General features: G+C 38.2%; 1 protein-coding gene across 2 annotated transcripts in view; it reads right to left on the reverse strand.

Annotated features, from left to right (window-relative positions):
* The window catches only part of Map3k7cl (MAP3K7 C-terminal like), a 57,587-nt gene that overhangs the window by 12,893 nt on the left and 20,156 nt on the right, over positions 1 to 24,538 (reverse strand). For both annotated transcript variants that reach the window (XM_046430524.2, XM_046430525.1), the window contains exons 2-3: positions 23,714 to 23,822; positions 10,163 to 10,224 (exon numbers count right to left, since the gene is read on the reverse strand). In XM_046430524.2, the coding sequence (XP_046286480.1) occupies positions 10,163 to 10,224; positions 23,714 to 23,783 (132 nt within the window). In that variant the 5' untranslated portion in view covers positions 23,784 to 23,822. The remainder of the gene's footprint in view (positions 1 to 10,162; positions 10,225 to 23,713; positions 23,823 to 24,538) is intronic.

Genomic DNA, 24,538 nt, shown 5'->3' on the forward strand with positions numbered 1-24,538 from the left:
ACACAAATTCAATAAAATTTATCATCTGATTGATTTAAAAAAAATGACCCTCCCTATTTACCATGAGGTCTCTGAGTAAAAATGTTCTAAAGGAAATAAGATTCTAAATAACTATGCACATGTTGAATTATCATACTGAACCCCCCGTTAATAGGAAAAATTAACACATGTCAATCACAAATTAAATTTAAAAAGAGAAAAAGAGTTGGATCAATTTTACTTTCATGTGAAATCTGTCTTGCCTGAGACATAAAAATATATGGTGGCACATGCCTGTAATCCCAGCGGCTTGGGAAGCTGAGACAGGAGGATCTCAAGTTCAAAGCCAGCCTCAGCAGTGCTGAGGTATTAAGCAACTCAGTGAGACCCAGTCTCTAAATAAAATACAAAATAGGACTGGGGATGTGGCTCAGTGAGTGAATGCCCCTGAGTTCAATTCCCAGTACCTCCCCACCATCAAAAATCACACACCCACACACACACACACACACACACATAAAATAACACGGGGCTGGGGTTGTAGCTCAGTGGTTGCCTTGCACTTGTGTCACTGGGTTCAATCTTCAGCATCACATAAAAACAAATAAACAAAATAAAGGTACAACTGAAAAAAATGTTAAAATATATATGTTTATAATAACAATCTTCTGTGTACCATCTTTCCCTGCTGCCCCATGTGCATGCCGGTAGCATAAACTCAGCCTGTTGGAACCATTCTCCCTTTCTATATAGAAATAAATTGAAAAGTAGTGCATAGTAGTACTACAATATAATTCACACCATGAGATGAAGCTGTTGCCAAAGGAATTTAGAACTCCTGGCTCCTCCAGTCTGTGTCCCAGAAATCGCTACCCACTCATCAATTTTCACCTGTTACACTGGCAAATTACCAGGTATAACAGGCAGGGGAATGAAAGCAATGTACCCTGGGCTCACTAGCCAAGCTGTTAAATCATCTGTGCCCTGTTAAAGGATTTGCTTACTGGCAGACATAAAACTACACATCCTATCCTGTCCTGATGACTATCACATAGGCCACACTCAGTTCAAATGAGTTTAGTACATAATTGCCTCCCACAAGTATCCAATCCACAAATGCAGCATAGGAACCTATGTAATAGCCAAAAGATTCGAGAACTCTGTGTAAAGAATCTGCATGCTTAAGAAAATATAGAAGAGAGCAGACATGTAAAGGCAGAAATGTCCTTCACTGCACAAATGAAAAAGGAAAATTGAAAACTAGCCCCCTCACCCTTTGCTTACTACTTTGCAATGCTTTTATTTAAGTGGGAAGTTTAGCTTGTTCATTTTTTTATTGCCACTTTTATTGTAGGGAATCTGAAGATATTATTATATATAAGTAGTGTAATCATGCCGCTAAGGGTACATGAAAATAAGTAGTAAGTATTTCAGGATATTTTCAGTATCCTCATGCACTCTTAGCAGAAATAAGCATGCAACCTATACATAATAATATTTTCAAGATTTACCACAATAAAGTGGCAATTAAAAAGAGCAAGCTATAATTTAATGTGCATTTCCAAGAGCAAAAAGACGGCAGTTATCATTTCAGCCTCTAACCCCTGCAAGCTGTCTTCGCCCAGACCTCCAGACCCTACTATAACTCACCACCACTTTAGGGTTTCCTAATTTTCAAGAAAACATTCAAGAGCAATGTAGATTTCCTTTTTTTTTTTTTTGAGCAAGGAAAGAAATTATATTGCAACACCCACCATAATATTGTAAAATTATCTTACTAGTTTCCAGAGACTGCAGGGGAGGGGAATGAAAAGTTATTGTGTATAGAGTTTCAATTTTACAAGATAAAGTTCTGGAGATTGGTTATATAACAGTGTAAATATACTTAACATTACTGAACTGTCCAACCACAAGAATGGGATCCTAATTAGAATAAGTTATACTCCATGGATATATAATATGTCAAAATACACTCTAGTATCATGTATATCTAAAAAGAACAAATAAAAAAAAGAAATTATGATAATCACAATCACCAAAAAAGTTACTAAAATGATAAATTTTAGTAAATGGGGGGGTACCACAATTTTTTTTTAAATGCAAAAAAAAAAAAATTCTCATCAGATATTTCTGCTGCCCCTGACTCACCTTTGAAGCATTGCTATTTGAAATTCACTGCATCTGTACCCAGACTTTTTCTCTTTCCCAAATTTCTCTCCAGGAAACTTCAAATTCCTCACCCCTTTATATTTATAATCCCAATCCATTCACTGCTAATCAGGAATGTTGATGGCAAATCAAAATGTCCTCTGACCAGCAGAATCTAATGTTTTAGACGATGAGTAACATTGTTAGACATTCATCCTAGCCCAGAAAACTCAACAGAGAATATGTTTCAACACATAGGATGCTGCTGGGCAAGAGGGCCCACCCATGTAATCCCAGCAACTGAGGGTAGGGGGGACACTGAGACAGGAAGAGTGCAAGTTCAAGGCCAGCCTGGGCAATTGAGTGAGCTCCTGTCTCAAAATAAAAAATAAAAAGGGCTGGACAAAATGCCAGGGGCTCAGTGGTAAAATGCCCCTGGATTCAATCCCAGTATTATAAACAAAACAGAAACATGATGTTCTCACCCCAACAGGAATTCTGATGAAAAAAAAAATACTGAGATATTTAGGTTTTATACATAATATAAAAAGTAGAAACAGAATAATGGAAGCGTTATTCTGTGTAACAGCATATTCTCATTGCCTTATGACATAAGGTGTGCATGTGTGTAGTTTCGTTAGGTCCAAGACCACAGTGATTCTCTCTTACCTTCTTATATTGGCTCAGGTTAAGCAACAATGTATGACCAACAGTGTTCATTGAAATAAAGTTTCTGCCTGAGAAAATAGATGCCCAAAAGCATGAGAATTGTGTCTCCAGTTTAAAAATGGAGCTACCAGTTGATTTAAGCAACGTGGCATCTAAAGCAACTGGCATTTGTGAGCTGATGAGCTGTGCATACGTTTGTGTTAAGTTAAAAACTAAAGAATAGGGGTTGGGGATATAGCTCAGTTGGTAGGGTGCTTGCCTTGCACGCACAAGGGCCTGAGTTCAATCCCCAGTACAAAAAAAAAAAAAAAAAGAATAACAAAAGAATGCCCACAGTGACCAGGTGACAAACATTCATTAACTTTAATTTTAATAAAAGTAACACCTTTTCCATTCTCATTGCTTGACTTGGACTATATTTCTTATATTATCGTAGTTAAAATCCCATGCCGACTACGGACAAGCAATAAAGAAACTATTGATGTGATCATTTCTTTTCACAGCAGGAGGAGAAATTTGCCTTGTGAATGAATATTCTCCATTACTATGCTACTTTTTTAAAAAAAAAATTATTTCCCACACTTTGGATACATTTATTCCATACTCTGGTTTAAAAAATGAAATGCTGCCTACCGAACAAGAGGAATCCAAAACATACATATTCAAGACACTGATTGGGGCTTAGATGAGACCAGGCCCCGGGGGGTGGCACTGCCTCTTCACCCTCTTTCTCCCATCTCCGCCTCTCCCCATGGCAGCGTGGGAGGACGATGGAGCTCCAGAAGGGTTTAAATTTCATGGCAGTTTGTGGGAACTGCTACTATCTCTGGTACCCAGCCCAATCACCGGGACCGATTTAACAAGATGAAGTAAGAGAGAAACCGCAGGGTCCTATTCCAAGAATGCCGCCTTGAGCCACACCAGGCATCTCGGCCATCAGTTCACAGCAAGCTCCTCCTGGGTGGATTCCGGCCTTTGGAAAGGGCCCCATGGGAGAGGGCCGGGCCAAGCATCCCTCCGCAAGGGGCAAAGCCGGCTTAAGCGTTTCCGTTTTCTACTTGGCCTCTGCAAATACTACTGGCCCGTCCACTTTAAACATGCAAGAATTTAATTTTCCTATCCCAGCTTCCCACACAGAAGATATATTTAGGAAGCTAAGCATTCTACAGTGGCTGAGCAGACTCTGTGTTTATTTCTTGATTCTCAGGGTTACCTATTTCTGGGGTGAATGGGGGTGTCTGTTTTAAACTTTTTGTATCTTTGGGCTGGGGCTGTAGCTGAGTGGCAGAGTGCTTACCCAGCACTGGGGTCGATCTTTAGCACAGAGTAAGATAAAATAAAATAAAGACATTCTGTCCATCTACAATTACAAAAAAATTTCAAAAATTTTGTTGCATCTAAATGTCTCAAAATTAACAAGCATAGTTTGTTAAAACTAAGAGGAAAAACAGTCCAGGCTAATTCCCATCATAAAAATTCTATTATCTTAGAATTTTAAGTATTTTAAGAACTGATATTTCCATAGTATCTACATTATAATCCAAGTAAGCACTACCACTTATAACTTATGCATTATATTACATTAGAATAAAGTATATTTAAATCCTTTTGGTTGATGTAAGCAATGTAAAAGAGGGCAATAACTCAAGAATGTCTTCATGATTTTTCCAATAAGTTGTATCCTAATATCCTAATAACCACTAACTAGGCTTCCCAAAAATAAATTGAAGTTACTACAGTAATGTTCCAAAGTATCTATATGTGTTTTCTGTGTGGTCATAGCAGCCTAATTATGAGATACTTTTCAACATCTGCACGAGAGAGAAAATGTTCGCTATTGTCAGTGCTTATATGAGCCTTTTAGAATTGCATTTCATGTTGAGAATTCTTCATTGTCTACCGTTTTCATTTCCCGATATTCAGCAATGTGTTGATGCAAGACCTAAAAGAAGTTTCTGGAGAGGCTGCTTGGATAACAAGATATTATGGTTCTCAACTGAAGCTATGAAATTGTTTATTTGTGGAGGTGACATCAGTTTCTGGACTTATCAGACTCTGTCTGAGAAAAGGCAAGTTCAGTGTGTACCACAGAGACACCTGTCACTGTCATCTCCGATCAGATGGGAGGACTATAGAGCGTTTGAAGCTATTGCTCAGTTTAGCAGGAAAAAAAAATCACATTGTTTTCCAAGTACCTTTCCTTGGTGACAAGAAGAGAGCATCAGAAAACTCTGTGCCTGACTTGAAAATCCAAAGGGAAGCTTGTTTTATTTCACTTTGCACAGATAAAGATAAATTACTTGTTTTAAATATTCCACTCAATCAAAAATTTCACCAGGAAAGGAAATTCATCTAAATTGAGCACTTATTTTGCCAGACTGTGCTAGATCTACTCATTACCATATTTAATTCCCACAACAATGTAAGAAAGATACTGTTATCTCCACTTTGCAGTTAGGAAAAGTAAGGGTTGGCAAGAATAAATAGCATGCCCCAAATCACAAATCTTCTGTGGAGCTGAGATCAAACCCACATCAATCTATGCTAATAACCATGTTTTTTAGAATGTTTATTGTAACTTACTTGATGTCATATCCTTTGCCTGATTATAAAACTATATTCCTCATTTCAATATAATTAATACTACATTATAGCATAGCTTTGGGTCATGATAGCATACTTTTGATCTAAGCAAGAGTTTCCAAACATCATAATATTACCAAGGTGTGAAACAGTCTTACTTTTGACCCAAAACCTGGAACTGTTTAAGGATTCTACCATCTTTCAGTGCAGAGAGAGGTCAGTCATTACTTCTTTTCCAAATAGAAGAAAACTGAAATTTGAAGAAAAGTAAGAATTTTTCATTTATCCCTAAAGGGTACATAGAATTGGGCCTTATTTCTACTAACTGTATGATCTAAAGCTCTACCAAAATACTGTCCTGCATAGGCATAGGAAATTTAGAAATCTAGTCCCAAGAAAGGAATCTGCACAAAGTAAGATTAACTTTCCACCTGCCCTTGGGCAGAGGCCCAAGGCCCACAAGTGAATATTATAAAGAGATGCTCGCTTTAACACCTACCTTACCCTGAGAGCTCTTGCCCAACATTTTGCATTAATAGAGACATCAAGAGAAATGTTTGTCACTGCTATTCTTGCACAGGGCTTTTTTTGGCTTTGTGAAAATAGAAGTACCATGAATTACATGCTCAAACATGTCCACATTCTTGGCAAAGCAACAAAAAAATCTTGGGGGTCAAATCAGTGATAAAGTATCTACCAAATGGATATTTTATAGCTACGCTTTATAAATCACCAAGGAATGTGCACTGGATATCAGAAAGTCAGAACAAATTTTACAAGACTGTTCCAGAACTACCATGGCAACCAAATACAAGAAAACCTCCACCTATCAAAGTAATTCGAGCAGCCCATTCATTCCACAAAAAGTATTAAGGAAAAGTGGGGACTAGGAAATTTATTTTAGACCAAAATTTGGCCTCAAGTTTCTCATCTGTAAGTGGACACATAGTAGTTTATGCAATTATTGCAAGGATCAAGTAAGATTGTAATCCCCCCTCCAAATAAAAACAAATGCCGAATGTTTTCTTTGATAAAAAGAGGCTGATTCATAGTGGGGGAGGGAGGGGGAGCATGGGAGGAATAGACAAACTCTAGATAGGTCAGAGGGTTTGAGGGGAAGGGAGGGGGCATGGGTTATTAATGATGGTGGAATGTGATGATCATTATTATCCAAAGTACATGTATGAAGATATGAATTGGTGTGAATATACTGTGTATACAACCAGAGATATGAAAAATTGTGCTCTGTGTGTGTAATAAGAATTGTAATGCATTCTGCTCTCATATATAAATAATTTAAAAATTTTAAATAAAAAAAAATTACAAAGTATATATATATATATATATGATTATTTGTAGGGAAACACCCTTTACTGAGCAGGCACTCATATACTGGGGGAATTTAAGTTTGAGAGATTGCAGAATGTAGGGCACGCAATAATCTCCTGACAACATCCATTTTTTAATAGGCAAGTTTTTAAGGCTTCAACAGAGGCAATCGAGAGACAGTCCATTCTCAAATAGTGACACCCACAAGGTATTTTATATGCCTTTGCAACCCAACTTTTATTCTTCCATAATGGATTGTGGTAGTAAAAAATTCCAAGAACCATAATTGTGCAGTGAAAGCCCTTGAGACTGCCCATAAAGGTGGCCTTCTTCTTGTAATGGGTTATTCCTTTTGTACACAAAGCATTTTCATTGCTTTCAAAACAGACTTCCTGCTGCAGAATGGCTTAAATGCATGTGCTTAACACAGAAGGAAGAATCTGCTTTTAGGTGTCATTTTTCTGTTAGTTGTTAGTTTTTCTGTCTCAGTCCTTGCTGTCTTGCTTTTTTTTTTTTTTTTTTTTTTTTTTACTCATGCCCCAGAGTGTAGAGTAAAGGTTACAGGCAGCAACTCTAGACAAAGACAAATTTAACCAAGTGTACTAATAACTCAGGGAATGTTTGTAACAAATCCAATCACACCCTTCACTCAATAGACATACACTTATTTAAATGTGTTTAGTTGGAAGGCTGAGAAGGTTCTGTCTGCTAAGGAAAACAAATTCTATATTTAAAGGGGAAAAAAATACAAAGACCTCTGAGCTAGAAAGCATCCTGTCAATTCCCTGCCTCATTAAAGACCAATGAAGATGAAATCATCTCATTGGAGTAGAATAATTAAATAGATTTAATTTCCAATACATGTCAGGTAGAATTAAAGCTATAAAATTCGAATGGACTTAGTGATGCTTTAACAGAAATTTTATCTGGATAATTGTCAGGGGTACTGAGAATCCTGTGGAGAATGTTCCACAGACCAGGGGAAATCATTAAAGCTCCCAATGGGGGAAAAAAATGTTTCTTCCAATACAAAAAAAAAGTAAAATTCACAATCCATAATTTGATGTAGGAACAAGATCTTGAATATGCTTTCATTTTTTATTTTCAAAATATGTTTACTTTTATTTTCATCTAATTTCCACGATGATAAAATAGTTTTGTGATAATAATATAAAAGGGAAAAGTAGTAAGTGGGGGGAAAGTGTTATTATTTTACAATCCCAACTGCACCAGCAGCAGCTTACAGACTAAGCAAGCAGCATGGCATGCAGTGTGAGCACAGGGAGGCTGAGGAGCTCTCTATGCTGAAAAGAAGAGGACATATTGGTGGAGGGAGGAAGGGAAATCAGATGTCAGGAACCAGGAGAGCTGGGTCAAAGAAGCGTGGGGGACCAAGGAAGAGGGAGATAAGATGACTGACAGCTAGAGAGGAAATTTTAGGGATTAGGAAGCTGTGTTTTGACAGCTGTGTGGTAATCACTGTAACCCTCCCATCTCCTCTGCAATCATCATTTATTCCCCCATGAGAGTACTCTGTTGAACCAATGGGCCGGTAGTAGATTGCTGCCATGCCCAGAACTGCTGGAGACATGACAATGTGGGCTCCTCCCAGAGCCTGAGTTGCTCTGGGTTGGTTTTTAGAGAGCACCCCAGAAGTTGGGACACCATCTCCTCCAACATAACCTAGTTGCTTCCAAGGCTTTTAATGACCCTGTGCACCTGGCAAGGTGATAAGAACTGAAGCAAACAGAAAAGAACACTGTGTTGGGTAGAATATGGGCCCATTCTTGGTTCTTTCTATCTCCACCAGAGTCTGTCCTGGATCAGAAGTCCCAAGCTCAAATGACTTTAGGACACCAGGCACACCCACAATTGGAAAAAAATACTGAGTATAAGATACAGTTTGAGCATCCCTAACCTGAAAATCCCAATGCTCCAAAACCCAAAACTTCTTGAGTGCAGATATAATGTCACCAGTGAAAAATTCCACACTTCATCTCTGTGATAGGTCACAGTCAAAACACAGGTGCACTAAAAACACTGTACAAAACTATCTATCTGCATAAGGTGTATATGAAACCTCAATGAATTTCATGTTTAGAAACGGGTTCCATCCACAAGTATGTTTGTGTATGTATACACACACATAAGCAAATATTCATATGCATATATATGCAAATGTTTCAAAAATTTTTTTTAAATCCAAAATACTTCTGTTCCCAAGCATTTTGGATAAGGGATACTCATCCTACAGTACAGCATGTCAGGGTCTGTTGGAAGCTAAAGATTACAGATCCCTCCCTAGAGGCTTTTAGAATCTATTATTAGGAGGAAAAGGTGGTGGACAAGCAAAACATCTGTGTGAAGAATTTAAGATCTTTATTAGTTTTGCCTAAATGCTCGATGACCAACACCACATAAAAATAAATAAATAAAGATATTATGTCCAACTACAACTAAAAAATAAATATTAAAAAAAAATTGCAAACTCAGAAGCATCTGAGAAAACCTGACAGAAATATGGCCTCAAATATCCAAGTTAAGTACTCAAAGTTAAGTACTCAAGTGAAGGACTGACCCAAGCTTGGCATCCAGGTATTTTAGGCAGAACCTCTTTCTAAAATCATCTTTGCCAAAAATCACCATATAGCATCCAAAGAAATTTTAAAATGTCATGAATATCTCCTAAAAGAAAAAAAAAACTCTGGTGTATTCAAATGAGAAATCTTTTAAAAGATCATCCGGAAACCATACATACACACAATTTTTTTTTTTGGTACTGGGGATTTAACCCAGGGGTCCTACATCCCCAATCCTATTTATATGTATATATGTATGTATTTTTGAGGCCTCACTAAGTTGCTTAGGATCTCACTAAGTTGCTGTGGCTGGCTTTGAACTTGTGATACTCCTGCCTCAGCCTCTCAAGTAGCTGGGAATACTAGAGGCGTGCGCCACTGTACCTGGCTACAAATTATTTTTCTTGTGGATCAAACCAAGGTTTTCAGAAGGTTTAATTCACAATGATTATATTCCACTAAAAGTTTTCAGAGAACTGGGGAGGGGCAGGCAGTAGAGCAAGAAAGATTATTTCAAAGTCCTGGAAACCATGACAAATTTTCTTTGCAGAGTTTATTGTTGAATATTAGCCTCAAACAGGGCCAAAATCCTAATGGCCCAGAGAAATCTCATAGCAAAGAGGGGCAGGAACCAATCTCTTTTCCAGATTCCAGAACTCCTGAAAATAGGAGTTTGATTATACTATAAGCATTTGATGTCTGGGTACCTAGCCAGGGTACTCCCTGAGGGCTTCAACCTGATTTCAGAACTCCAGCAATGCAAATATTGAGGACTTGGAAGCTCCCATTCTGTGTTCAAGTCAGTCTTTTGCAATTAGGCCATTCCCCTTCTCACTATCATTTGCAAAACTAAGAAGGAAAGCAGAAAGACTTACCTGCAGCTGCTGGTCTAATTCTGGAAAGACCAAAGGAATAGGGTCTTCAGGAGGTGTATCATCTAAAACATGAAAATAAAATGATTCTTCACTAGAGAGCCTTTATCTCTTAAGCGTCACCCTGCTGGGACCAGCCTTGTAGTGCAATAGTTAAAACTGTCACTATCTACTGCTTCAGTTATTTTCATCACTTCAGTGGTGACAGAATGTAAGAGAAATTTTGCTCATTGTATGTACACATAGAAGCATGGAGAGGTTAATTGGACTGACTAAATTAAAAAAAAAAATACACACACACACACACACACACAGGATCCTCCAATATCCTGTCTGGTAACTCTACAATTAATAAGGGCTACTTGTCTTTCAAAATTCCCACATTAGCCAAAACCAAAACATATGATATGCAGGAAAGTGCTTAACAAGGTGTTAATGAGGTGGCCAGAACAACCTCAATGGGGCAGAACACTCCACTGAAAAACAGAAGCATTAGTTGCACTGAAGCGTCACAAACATTGATGGTTGTGCCCTCTGCTCTTACTACAAACCAGCACCAACAGGCAGCTCACCAGGAACTCGCTCTGGGTTACAGCAGGTAGGACAGCAAGCCACCCACACACCAGACAGCCCTCCCCACCTGAGGCAGAATCCACAGACTTGTTTCAGGGCAGCTGGAGCCCAGACAGCTGTGGCAACTGTCCTCAGCTGCCCCATCCTCTTTCTCCAGAAGCACTCACATGGACAGACTGGCAATAGACTAGCTAGATCAAAAAATGCAGTCTCAGGACTGGGGTTGTGGCTCGGCGGTAGAGTGCTCGCCTAGCCCTGGCAAGGCACTGGGTTCCATCACCAACACCACATAAAAATAAATAAATAAAGATATTATGTCCAACTACAACTAAAAAAGAAATATTAAAAAAATGCAATCTCAGAAGCATCTGAGAAAACCTGCAAGAAATATGGCCTCAAATATCCAAGTCACTGGGGGCTGGAGATGTAGCTCAGTTGGTTAGAGTACATGCCTCAGATGCACAAGGCCTGGGTTCAATCCCCAGTACTGCCAAAAAAAAAAAAAACCCAAGTTACCCAAGAATGTCTTCAAGAAGAGCCTACTGATCCCACCCTGTTACTAGAGAAGAGCCCCTTGGTAAACAGCACCTCCATCTCTCCAGGTCGACTCTGGCTCTCAGGGGCCATCGTCCATCCTTCTCCAGTACCTACCCCAGTACATGACTATTGAGAATACCACAAAATACAAACTAAAAGAACAATATTTTTTTAAAAAAGCCATTTTAAATTATGATAAATCAAGGAAAGATAATGGCTCTTTATATTCTCACTAACATAACCAAACTTATTAATAAAAATTGATTGTGTTCTTTTTGAACTAGAGGAAATGATACAGGCTTTATTCAATGAATAAACAAGTACATTTATGTCAAGAGGGATTCATTCCAGGACTTCCCATTATACCAAATCTGAGGACATTCAAGTCCTTTATAGAATGGAGTAGTATTTATGTATAACTTCAGCACATCCTTCCATATACTTTAGATCATCTCTAAGTTACTTCTAATTCTACAATTAATTGCTATGTCAATAATGTATAGCTTCTAGACTGTATTGTTTGGGGAATAATGGTGGGGGGAATATGTACAACTTCAATACAGACAGTTTTTTAAAAAAAAACAACAAAACATTTTCCATTCTCAGTTGAATCTACAGACAAAGAGCTCACAAGTCTAGCAGGCCAATTTTATTCCCTCCCAACTCACTGATAGCACAGCCCAAATAAAATGCAGTACATGAAGTACTCCTAGTTTCTAAGGGAATATGTATCTTTGGAGACCTGGAAGATACTTACCAGAAAGATCATTTAAACAAAGGCAGTATTAACTTCTGCCAGATACCTCAGGAGTCTTGTCACTTTAATAGCATTTGTTCTTTCTTAGTAAAGAGGATAATAATACTCCTGCTTAGAAATGGCTTCGAAGCAAGCAATGCACCACCTCACTTGAATCCATTTTGTACCCACACCTGGGCCAGTCAGTATATGTCCACGGGTTCATTGATGCAACTTAGTTTCACAGAAGACTCAATCCACAGACTCTTGGAATGCTATCTTCCTATCAAGACTAGGAGTGACAAATTCTAGCCAATTTCTGTGGCCTTTTCAATTCACTCCATCACTTGCAGAGAACTGCACAAAAGGCAGAAATATCCACTTGCCACTGCTGACCCATTATGGAAAGAGCCTGCATTATGAAATTTATACTCTGTAAAACCGATTTTGGTCTTAGAGGCATTTAATTTATTTCAGTACAATTTTAAAAACCTAGACATCATGATTATTTTAGCTCATTGGGTCCAAGGCCAGAACAATTTGGCACAGATAATTGAGGACATATTATGTTTTGGCATCCCAACCCTAATAATCACAGACAAGCAGGCACTTGTTGGAAGGAGAAACCACTCTGTAAAGTACAAATGCAGACAGAGAATTCTAGAACTCTAGGAGATATTCAGGAACAGAACTCAGATGCTTCCTGAGACTTAATCCACCTCGCCTTCTGCAATGTCATGCTCCTTCCTGCTTAATTATTAAAAAGGGAGGAAAAATTATTCATTTTTTCTAATGTAGTAACATAGATAGAAAATAACTACTGTGACCCAGGATTAATGAAGTTCAATATTGAATCTAGGAGCTGGGGATGTGGCTCAAGCAGTAGCGCGCTCGCCTGGCATGCGTGCGGCCCGGGTTCGATCCTCAGCACCACATACAGACAAAGATGTTATGTCCACCGAGAATTAAAAAATAAATATTTAAAAAAAAAAAAAAAAAAAAAAAAAAAAAATATTGAATCTATGCCATCATTTATAGTCATACATCAAGGTATATTATATGTGACTGTAAAGATAATTTTCCAGATAAATGAAGGCTTAAGACTGGACTTCTTAAGTTGAAATGAAAGTCTAATTGACTGACATGAAAATAAACATATAATAGATGTTTTGGGAGACAAGCAAAATAAAAACCTTGTGTTAAAGAATGGATCAAGTTGGATTAACCGAAGCAGGAAATGGCAGCGGAAATAAGAAAACCAAAGACAGTTGTAAGGAGACTACCAAGCCTGCAAGCCAACCCTGCATTTCACTGCTCCATGCCATCTGGTTTAGCTGGCATCCCTGCCTGCCAGGAATTTGAGGGCTCGAGAAGCAGCTCACAGAGCTGCCCCAAGTTGATGTGTGGGGTGTTTACTTTTAAACCGTAGCTGTCTTCTTTGACTGGTTTTAAAAATAGGCAAATATTCTAAAAGTGGAATGATGAATCACAGGAATGGGCCAAAAGGAAAGAAGGAAAATGACTCAGTTAGACGAGTAGCACAGCTGTTCCACAAACATTTGGCCGAATCATTGTAAAACATTTTGACAGTGATACTGGATCAGAGTTCCTGGGAGCAGTTAAGTTTGTTTTGACAATTCCAGAAGCACGAAGTAGTCTGTACAGTAGCTATACCGAGAGACCCCCTGGGATGTTTAGCTTAAAAACAACAAGAAAGAAAGAAGGTTGCTAGATGTGTTTATAATAGAACAAATCATAGTGCAAGTATGTTTTTTATTAAAATTTATCTTACTCAAAGGTTATAGAGTGTCTGTTATGTGCAAAGCAGGGACTTAGACTCTATGCTAAAATGGTAAATTACCTTATATTTTTCAATGCATTAAGGAAGCAATTGGAAAGCACCTCATTCAAAACGACATTGTCGGTTTAATGGACCAAGCAAAATGTATCCTAAGGGATTTTTTAGAGGATGAAATATTAAAGAAAGAATTAAAGAGGAATTTTTAAAATAAGCAGATGTCCACTGCTTATTTGGCAAACACTGTGTGACTAAGCCAATGGTCCTTAAGATAGAACTTTCTTGTTGGTATCCCAACCATTATAACATACCATAGTACATTCTATGATGGGCTCGTCTCAGCATCTACCAAGCAGCTGTTGGGTTGCTTCCGTGGTGATTCTGTCTTCAGATTCCCTTAAACTGTCTTCTCTTTGTTTCTCCATGGAATGGATAAAGAGGACACACTGACTCTGTGATCCAAATCCTCACTGCCATGCCATCTGAGTTATTAGAGAATGCCTAAGCCGAGAGGAAGCAAACAATCCTCTGGCCCAGTCCTCTCAAAGCAAAGCTAAGGACAAAGACTCAAAAGGGAAAAGAGCCCCCCAAGACTTCATGATTGGTGGCCATGTGAGATGAAGGGGTATCTCCCCTCCCAGGATTCTTTTTAACATGCTACTCTGCTTTTCTTCACTTTCTGGCCCATGGATTCCCAGGCTTATATTTCATGAACCCCTGAAAATTATCCCCCAGTATTTGGAATCATGCCTCGGAGCATCCAACTTCTTATTTAGCTAGGGAAGATGATTCAAAAACAATTACTGTACATCAATAACATCTCTTTATGAGATAGAACATTTTAATGCCCAAATCATAAGAATCTTGGAAAAAAGGAGCATCCATTCTGGATAAATTGATTGTGGACATGAGCAAACATACCCTAAAACAACCTCACTGTCATGCCCTTTTTATTTTTGTTTTATGAGAGAAGAAAACTTCATCAAAGTCTGACTTGGTCTATAACAAGTGTTTGAGAACCACTGTTCTAAACAATATCTTGATTGGACAATATCTTGATTTAACTTTGGGATTGGTTACCTCCCTCTCCCACTGTGCTCATCAGCATAGACATAATTGGAGTCTCAATTGGGAAATTCCAGTTTAGGTTGACACACAGAAGAGACTGTAACAGGAGAGGGAGAAGCCATGCCCAGAAGACAGACCCCTGACCACTCCACTCCCCAACTAGAATGCAAGAGATGGCCCTGCTCGGGATCCTCTGAAGATGCCTCTATTTCCTGCAGTCAGAGCCAGCTTCATGCACACATGACCGGCAATTACAAAGACCACTTTGCCCACAAGGGACCCCATGCTTGTGTTAATGCTCTGTTATAATGTCTTGAATTTTTGTAATTTTTGAATGAGGAGCCCTGCATTTTCATCTTGCTCTGAGCCCCACAAAGTATGTAACTGGTCTTGCCTGCAGAATGACCTCTGAGTCCTGGTGTTCTTGAGACTGCCCTGCAGGGCACCAGGGACAAACTGTTGATTTAAAGGCAGATAAATGGGGTTCTGAGGCTAACCCTGGGAAGTGTCTGCCAGTGAAGCTCCCAACCACTAAAGACACAGTCAACAGGAACAACATTCAGTAAGTAGGACAGTATTTCGAGTTGGTCACTTTTTAATTGGTGAATGTGAATTGTCAACATAATTTCTTTGAGGTAATTTTGTCCTCCGAAAAATAGGCAGAGTATTTAATTTATCTCAGAGACTTGTTATTGATGTCAATCACTTAGCCTGAAGCCTGGCACCTAGGAAATAATCAGTAATAATAATGGATGCTTCATGAAGTTTATTTTCCATTCCTTGCACCATAAATCCAACCAAAGGTAATGTAAAATTAAGGCAGTTGTGTGTCCATGTGTATGTGTTTGTGGAGGTAGTATTTGGAAGTGTTACTCTTTATCATCTGAATAGTATGAAAAGAACACCTTGGTCAAGACCTCTGATTCTACTTACTTCTCTCTTGACAGTTGGAGATTTCCCTGGTACAGCCATTACCTCGGAGCTTATGGATTTACTCTTTTTATCTAAATCAGAAGTTGAAAAGTTATTTTCCTATCAAAGCAAACACTGTTTTTAGAAAATATTGTAAAAAAATTTAACTAATACATAAAAGGCCTTGAGTACTTTTATTCCAAATCCAAACTGAGATTGATATTTTATTTTTAGAAATAAAAAAAAAGTGATAGACAGCTGTCAACACACATTTCTAATACATCAAAAAACTTCTAAAACTTTTTTTAGATACCTATGTTCTTGATAGATCATCACACAGTTTTGAGCCACATCAAAAGCTTTTTAAAACTTTGCTTTCTACTGATTAGAGATGTGAATTCTTTAATGTACATTGGATTTTCAGGGCCACAAAATGAAAAAAAAATATAGGTATAGAGATGGATATGGATGTGAAAACAGAGATGGATAGAGGTAGAGATTTGGTATGACCCCCCCCCCCAGGAAATTATCAATTCTTTACCATTAATAGACACCATATTACCCTAACCAGTACTTAAAATGATCAGGCAAGCAAGATCATGCATCAGTGGACTCAAAGACATTTTTCTACAATGGAAGACTTGATTGAGTTGAAGAACACATTTTATATTTCTTAGAAACACTCATCTATTCACTATTGTAGCTATCATTTATGAATCTCATTATTTCAGCCTTTTATCAGAATATTTTGACTGACTTAGCTTATACTCCTTCAAAAACATTTGCTTCAAGAAGAGACTCTTGGGAGCTGGGGTTGTGGCTCAGTGGCAGAGCACTCGCCTTGCACGTGCAAGGCCCTGGTTTCGATCCACAGCACCACGTAAAAATAAATAAATAAAATAAAGTTATTGTGTCCAACTACAACTACAAAAAAAAATATTAAAAAAAAAGAAAAGACTCTTGGACATAGAGTCAGCCCTCTGCATTCATAGATTCCACATCTATAGATTCAACCAATTATGGATCAAAAATATTGGAGAAAAAATATTACATCTCTACTGAATGTGTAGAGACTATTTTGCTGGTCATTACTCTCTAATCAATACAGTATAACAGCTGTTTATATAGCATTGACATTGTGTTAGATATTATAAGTTCTCTAAAAATGATTTATAGTATTCAGGTGGATGTACATAGATTATGTGCAAATGTTACATCATTTTACATGAAGGACTTGAGCATCAACAAGGGGGCCTGGAACCAATGCTGTCAGAAACCTCGGGATGACTGTATATGTGTTGTGCATCACACGACTAAGTAAAATTTTACCTCTTTTTCCTCTTTCCTACAGCAGCATACGAGAAGCAACCTTTCTTCACCATCACCCGGGACCACAGGAGAGTTATCTGCTGTCAGGGACACACAGGCTTTTCTTACTATATGGGTAGTGGAGTAAAAGTAGCCCGAGGGTCTGGCTTTGAAATCCTAGTACTATTTATTAACTTCTTGATTTGAGATTACTTAATCCCCCTAGCCAACCTTTGCACATTTATTAAATGCACATGACAACACCTTCCTGCAGGGTTGTTGCCAGGATTAAATTGAGGAGATGACACAAGTAAAAGCACCTGGTGCTCAATCAACACTCTCTTTCTGGCCTTTCTTTACAACCTTAAGCTACAGACGCAAACCAGTAAGTCCCAAAGAATCTTCATTGATAATAATGATCTCCAAATGGCCACATTATACTACTGATTTTGTAAGTTTTCAATAACCTTCTAGTGTGTTTCCCAACTTTGTACTCCCTGCAGGATGCAAACCTAGGAGAAACCCCCTCTCACCCAGCCTTGAGGAACTTTCTTCTGAATTTGGTCACCGGGTTCTGGGGCAGCTTTAAACACAGACTCAGGCTGGCACAGATGAATCGAGAGAGTTCAAAACGTCTGTCCTAACTCCTGACTCCTCTTAATGCCATCCTTATCAAGTTGCTTGGTATCTAGTGGGATTTATCATTTAACTTCCTACTGAATGGGTATGAAAAACAAAGAAAGAACAAAACACGGAGAGAGATAAAAAGGTAAACCTCAATATTTACTTATAGTTTAAGTGTAGATGAGGTTCTCTAGAGTCTTTCCAAAGAAGAAGGATTAAGAATCTGGAGAGAAGAGAGTACCAGAAGTATTTGGGCTCTAAGAATAGGGAAAATCATACCCAAGTTAGGGAAAGTTGAAGAAAGGGGACAATGACCCTCAGTTTTACTAAGAGCCAGTTTCACACATGTATACAAAAAACAACCACACCATTCCCAACTTGTTAAATTATGTTCAAGGTGAATATTTCATCTACTCCACAAAATTCTTACTTCCATCCCCATATTTGCAGAGAAAATTATATTGTCTTAAAAAGATACCAAAGAAATGGGTCCTGAATTTTTTCAACTAAATGACATATGATTAATTTGTGCCCAGACATGAAAAATTCTAATGCTTGAAAGACTTTAAAAAAAAATGTTAGCAGCTATCAGCTTGGGCTGAAACTGGTGTCCTTGACTCTTTCTAAATAAAAACTAAAAACAAAAAAGAAAGAATGCTCCAAAGTCTAATTTTACATGAGAGTGTGCCAGATTTTAGCTCAGCTGGAGAAAAAGAAAATTCTCAAGTAATTAACATGAAATCCTAACGTCTGGATGGACAGCTCTAAACTTTCTTAATTGGAGAAGAGCCCGTGATTCTCTAATAACCCAAGAGGTAGGATTCATACTTCTCTTCTGCATATTTTTATTGAGAAAATTAACTCCATAAAGAATGTAGATTAGAAAGTTAACTCTTTGGGATTCCTCATTTAGAAGTAATAAGGATCTTTTCATTTTCTTATTAAAGACAGGCATCTCTGTTTCCAGGAATTACAATTAGCTAAGTATCTTTTCATGAAGGGCTCTGACGGTAAGATCATAAGATAGATGATAGATAGATAGATTTTTTTTTTAATTTTTACACCAAAACCTTGCTTCCTTTATTTAAACTCCTGGAATTCCATGGTCTATTTGAAGTCTGTGGCTTGTTCTGCTTTCAATGAACAATGATCAACTAACACCCATCCACCAAGGGCAGTCTGTCCATCACCCAGTTCTGTCAACACTTTCTTCAAAACATACTATGAATTCAGTCATCCTGTTCCATTCTTAAATCCAGATTCTCATCACTTGTCTCTCTGTACCATTATACAAGGCCTCTTCCATTCTCTCATCTCTCCACATCCTGAACTATTCCACCAAATTTTTACCATTATCATCATCTCAGTCTTTTGCTTAAGGACTTTTGAAATGCACTTGTTTCTGGTCAAGTACAAACTCTTTTGCTGAACTTTCATTAACTTTAGTCTGTTGCTCAATAATTCCAGTCTATTGCTATTTAAATAACATTCCCCACATTGAGCCACATTGCCTGGCTCAAGACAGGACTAGGTAGGAAGCATGATGTTATTCTACAGTTCAGACTTCTACTCCAATGACTATTCACTATTGTTATTTTCTGGATATACCATGCTCTTCTTGACTTTTAGATTTGGTTCATGCTTTCTATTTGGAGAAGATATGTACCCCCTTTTTTTATACCTGGAATCCAGAAATGACACCTTTCCTGCATTGCCTTTCTATAACTTACTTGCCTTTAAGTCAGGTTTGGTTATTACATTTTCCAAGAAGCTGTTGCCAACATGGACTTTTTTCCAAATATCTTTGCCTTATAAAGCTCATGAGAGGGATCATGCTGTACCCTTCTTTGTGCATCCCATTACCTTTGGCAGAGAGTTGGAAACACAGAAACTAAATAAAGGTCAGTTAATGATCAGAGAAGGAGCAGGACACTCACAATCCACGAACAAAATAACTCGTCCCTAAATAACTACAGCCCATTTGCACTATAAAATCTACCTTGAGGGCTGGGGATGTGGCTCAAGCGGTAGTGTGCTCACCTGGCATGCGTGCGGCCCAGGTTCCATCCTCAGCACCACATACAAACAAAGATGTTGTGCCCGCCAAAAAACTAAAAAATAAAATATTAAAAATTCAAAAAAAAAAAAATCTACCTTGAGCCATGCATGTAATCCCAGTGGCTCAGGAGGTGAGGCAGGAGGATCGCAAGTTCAAAGCCAGCCTCAGCAGCTTAGCAAGGCCCTAAGCAACTTGGCAAGACCCTGACTCAAAAATAAAACACAAAAAGGGCTGGGGTTGTGGTTAAGCATCCCTGGGCTTGGGGTGGGGGAGCTACCCTGACGTCAAGTATGAGATGTAGGTGGGATATACAACTACTTATTCGTTTACATTTGCCTTAACACTACAAAATCAATTATCACAATTATGAAGAAGAGTTGAATGCTTAATTTGCATCAAGTAATTTGCTAAATATTTAACCTATATGGTATCATTTCATTCTTATAATAATCCTGTTACTATTATAAACATCTTATGGAAAACTGAATCCCAGCAAGTTTGAATCCAAGATCACACAAATAATGATGGAGATGGTCTAGAAATTATGAATCTCCAACTCCAAAGCCCTATGTCTTTAACTTCTATAATAAATCATCTCAGGAATACGTGCAAAACAACAACAACAAAAAGACCTAAAATAACTGAAAGGTCAGGTTCATAAGAAAAAAACATCTCAATATTTATAAGCAAAGATGTCTCTTTTTTCTTGAACTCTGTTTATTCATCAATAAATAAATTCAACAATAAGGAATTACCTCCAAAATTCACCTTAGCTTCCCATTTACTATTAAGCTCTTGGATGTTTTTCCCCTAAATGTGTGGTCTGAAAGCCACAAGCACTGGAATTCAAAAGGCACGCACAGCTTGCATGACCACAAGTGTCTGTGTGACACCCTACATGCTCCTTATTCAAGAATTTGAAGGGAGTGTCCCCAAATATCTGCAAAGCATCTTTTTGTACACTCACAACTTATGTGCATGGAAAAGTTCAGAGTTCTGGCCCTTACTAGTCTTTGAAATCTTGCATTTATGGCATGTATAAACACAGGAGGAGACATTTCTTTTTCTTTGTAAAGAAGTAATGAATCTCCTGAATTGGAATATACAAGACCTTTGAACATGCATTTTTAAACTTTTTTTTTGTTCTAATTAGTCATACATGATAGTAGAATGCACTTTGACACAGCATATATAAATGTAATATAACTTCTTATTCTTCTGGTTACACATGATGTAGAATCACACAGGTTGTGTAATCATATATGTATATAGAGTAATAATATCCAATTCATTCTACTGTTCTTCTTACCCCCATACCCCTCCTCTCTGCCTAATCCAGAGTACTTCTATTCTTCCATAGTCCCCACACCCTTATTGTGAATTAGTATCTGCATATCAGAGAAAACATTCAGCTCTCAGATAAACACTTCAGTCGGGCCAGAGTTGAGAAATACTGAGCCTCAGCTCCTGCCTTAGATTTTCTCTGTAGGTGCCCTTCCTAGAGATAAGGAGACATATTAATCATAAAATAAAAAGTTGATTTTTCCATGTTCATCATAAGCCTTCATACACATCTTTTTATGAGGCTCAAGGATAGTCATTACTTACAATAAATTATAACCCCTTTTTGAAACTACCTATTAAAAAATGTGAATTTTAAAAGTGAGCATTCTTAGATAAAGAAATATGAAATATATACATAAGGAAGTTTTATTCAGTCATAAAGAAAAATGAAATTGCATCATTTGCAGGAAAATGAATGGAACTCGTAGACATTACGTTAAGCGAAATAAGCCAAACTCAGAAGGTCAGGGGTCGTTTTCCCTCTTATGTGGAAGCTAGAGAAGAAAAAGGAAAAGAAAAGTAGAGGGGGCAGATCTCATGAAAATCAAAGGGCGATCAGTAAACTAGAGGAAAAGGACAGCAGGGAGGGGGAAGGGAGGGAAAACACTAGAGATTGATGTTGGCCAGATTTTATTGTTACATTATGTGCATGCACAAATATGCAAGAACAAATTATACCATTATGTACAACTATATTGCACAAATTAAAAATAAGAGTAATGGCAAAAAAAATGGGCATTCCTGAGATGTTTAAAAGAAAACACAGAGATTGGAACAAAGCAATTTGAATTCATTGATGAAAATCATGAGAGCTTCCCATCAGGGACCAAAAGAGTTCAAAGACTATGGAAAATAAATTACATTTTGTACTTCAGGAAGATTTCATTCATGCAGCCCAAATATCAAGATTCACTTTATATGGCTCTCTTCTGATTAGTGCATTTATTTTCTGGTCCAAAATGATGATGTAATAACATCAATTGGGATTTAAGCAAGTCTTATATTCTGAAATTTTATTTAAAAGACTATTCATTATGACAGAGCTTCTTCTTTTCATACAGGACATGAGCAGAAGAAAGAAACCATGCAGTTCCTTCCTTTGTGGGTTGTGAATTTGGATGCATCTATCTTGAGAGCTACTCACTTACACACTGACTTTCCCTGAAATCTTGGATTTATGAAATGCGTTTAAAACTGAAAGGATTTTTCTTTTTTCAATTAGAGAAGGAACAGGGAATAATGAAGAATTTGGACATGTGAGTCTAAGGACCTGAATTTAGAATTCTATTACTTTTGAACAGAGTGGTCTCTAGGTCCCAGTCTCCGTTTCTATAAATAATGTTCATACCTTCATCACACGGTTCTTTTAGGAACTGGAAATAATAAAAGTGAATCCAAATACAAAAGAGAAGTGCAACTAATGGCAGCTGTCACTTCTGTATTAGGTTGGATTAATTCACCTACTGGGCGGGTTTCTCTCCACCACTGTTTAATATAGAGTTACCCCAGAGTGGGGACATCCTACAACAGCAAGTCACGGGAAGAATTCTGGAAAAATAGATCACAAAGAGTCAAGGCATTCCCCTCCCCATTCTGCAATTTGCCCTCCATTGCACACCACATGGTCTGGAAACTCCAGGGTAGATGTGTCACTTACATAATCACCTGGTATAGTAACCCCAAGAATGCATTGACTGTGTCACATCAGAATTCACAGAGCCTAGCTCCTTACTTCACATTATTTTGGAAAGATCCTGTCCCTTTTCAATCATTAATTTTTAAAGCATCACACTCACATAGTATTGCAGGGAGAGAAAGAGAGAATCAGTCCTCAAAAGACCCCTAGTTTAAACGGTAATGCTGTTTGAACATGTGTTTTAGCAGGTGGTGTTAAGATAAGAACAATGGCCAATGCCAGTGGAGGAGAGCCAAGCCTTCCTTTCCTCGCCGCTGTGACCTCCCACCACATGAGGTCCCTCGTTCAAAGGTGGTGCAATTCAATATGTGTGTTAAGAGGTCACTGAGGGGAGCCATGACGAAGGGCTCTAAGTATGGCAACCTCACCTCAGACCTTACTATTTCCAGAGGCCCCGCCTCACCTGCCCCATTCATCACTCCTGCTGAGGTCTGTTTGTTTAGCCGGAAGTGTGGGAGCACCAGCAAGAAACCAGTGAGAAACCACTTCAAACTCAGGCTTCAACAAATGTTGCTGGAACCGGGACAGTGATATTTTTACATTACCTAACCAACTGCCAGCTCTTAATCAACATTTCCTCGTGCAGTTTTAACAATGACACACTCTGCTATCCTTAGGAATGGTTTTTATCTCCATGAATCTTACCCTAAAAGAAAGCTAAAAAGGGGAAAGAAAAAAAAAAGAAGAAGAAATGAACTAAGACAACCACATCAATATGGGGAAAGACGTTGCCCCAGCCATTTCTGGAAGCCACAGCCTAACTGCATGATGGAATACCATATACCTTCTCATCATTAAGTCATGCACACATGCAAATTTAAGCATCCTTGTGGAATTAGAGAAGGTGATGGAAAGGAGGGAATGAGGAAGGCACACACCCCGCCCCCAGCAGAGCATACCTGGGGCATCATTGAGGCTGAAGGCGATGCGTACTGGCTTATCCGCAGGTACCCTGGCTGTGCTGATCATGTGGGCACCTGAGGCCCGGCCTTCTCCTGGGTCTTCCAGCTGTGAGGACAAAAGAGAGCCCTTGTCACTTTACCCAATATCACGCCTCTGAACGCCCTTGGAAATTAGAGGGGAAAGTTGGTAAACGTCCTTTTCCTATTTCAAAAGTATCCACTTGCTCCATTAAATTTTTTTCTGGCTTATACAGAAATTACTTTAACAATATACATCTAAAACAAATGAAATGTGGCAAAAATCTCTACCTACATCACTTTTTAAGTATTCCTTCACACTGAAAAGTTCTATTATAGCTGGGCATGGTGACACAAGCCTGCAAACCCAGCTCAGGAGGCTAAGACAGGAGGATCATGAGTTCAAAGCCAGCCTCAGCAAAAAGGGAGGCACTCAGCAACTCAGTGAGACCCTGTTTCTAAATAAATAAATATTTCTGTGCTATAAGAGAATTTAGCCTAAATACACTTTAAACAAAATATTTGATAATTTGGTGTTCAGAGAGACTAAGGAAAGATATTGTTATAAATACACGATATCTTTGTTATTTAGATATTTATATTTAACTTTTCTATTTTTGGTCCTGCTTCCCCTAAACCTTCTACTCTCCTTCTCATGTAGACAGCAAACTAAAAAACCTGAATGATATTTTAAGGAAAATGTCTCTAAAAGTGGCAAAATATAAATATCTCTTTAGCCATCCTAGCAAGATTCTGGGAATTGCTGTAGCCAGACATTTTCTCAAAGCAAGGTTTTTGACTCTT

Source organism: Marmota monax, unplaced genomic scaffold (assembly GCF_021218885.2).
Source record: "Marmota monax isolate L192 unplaced genomic scaffold, Marmota_monax_Labrador192_F-V1.1 WCK01_AAM20220418_F8-fsc00016, whole genome shotgun sequence".
Lineage (NCBI taxonomy): Eukaryota > Metazoa > Chordata > Mammalia > Rodentia > Sciuridae > Marmota > Marmota monax.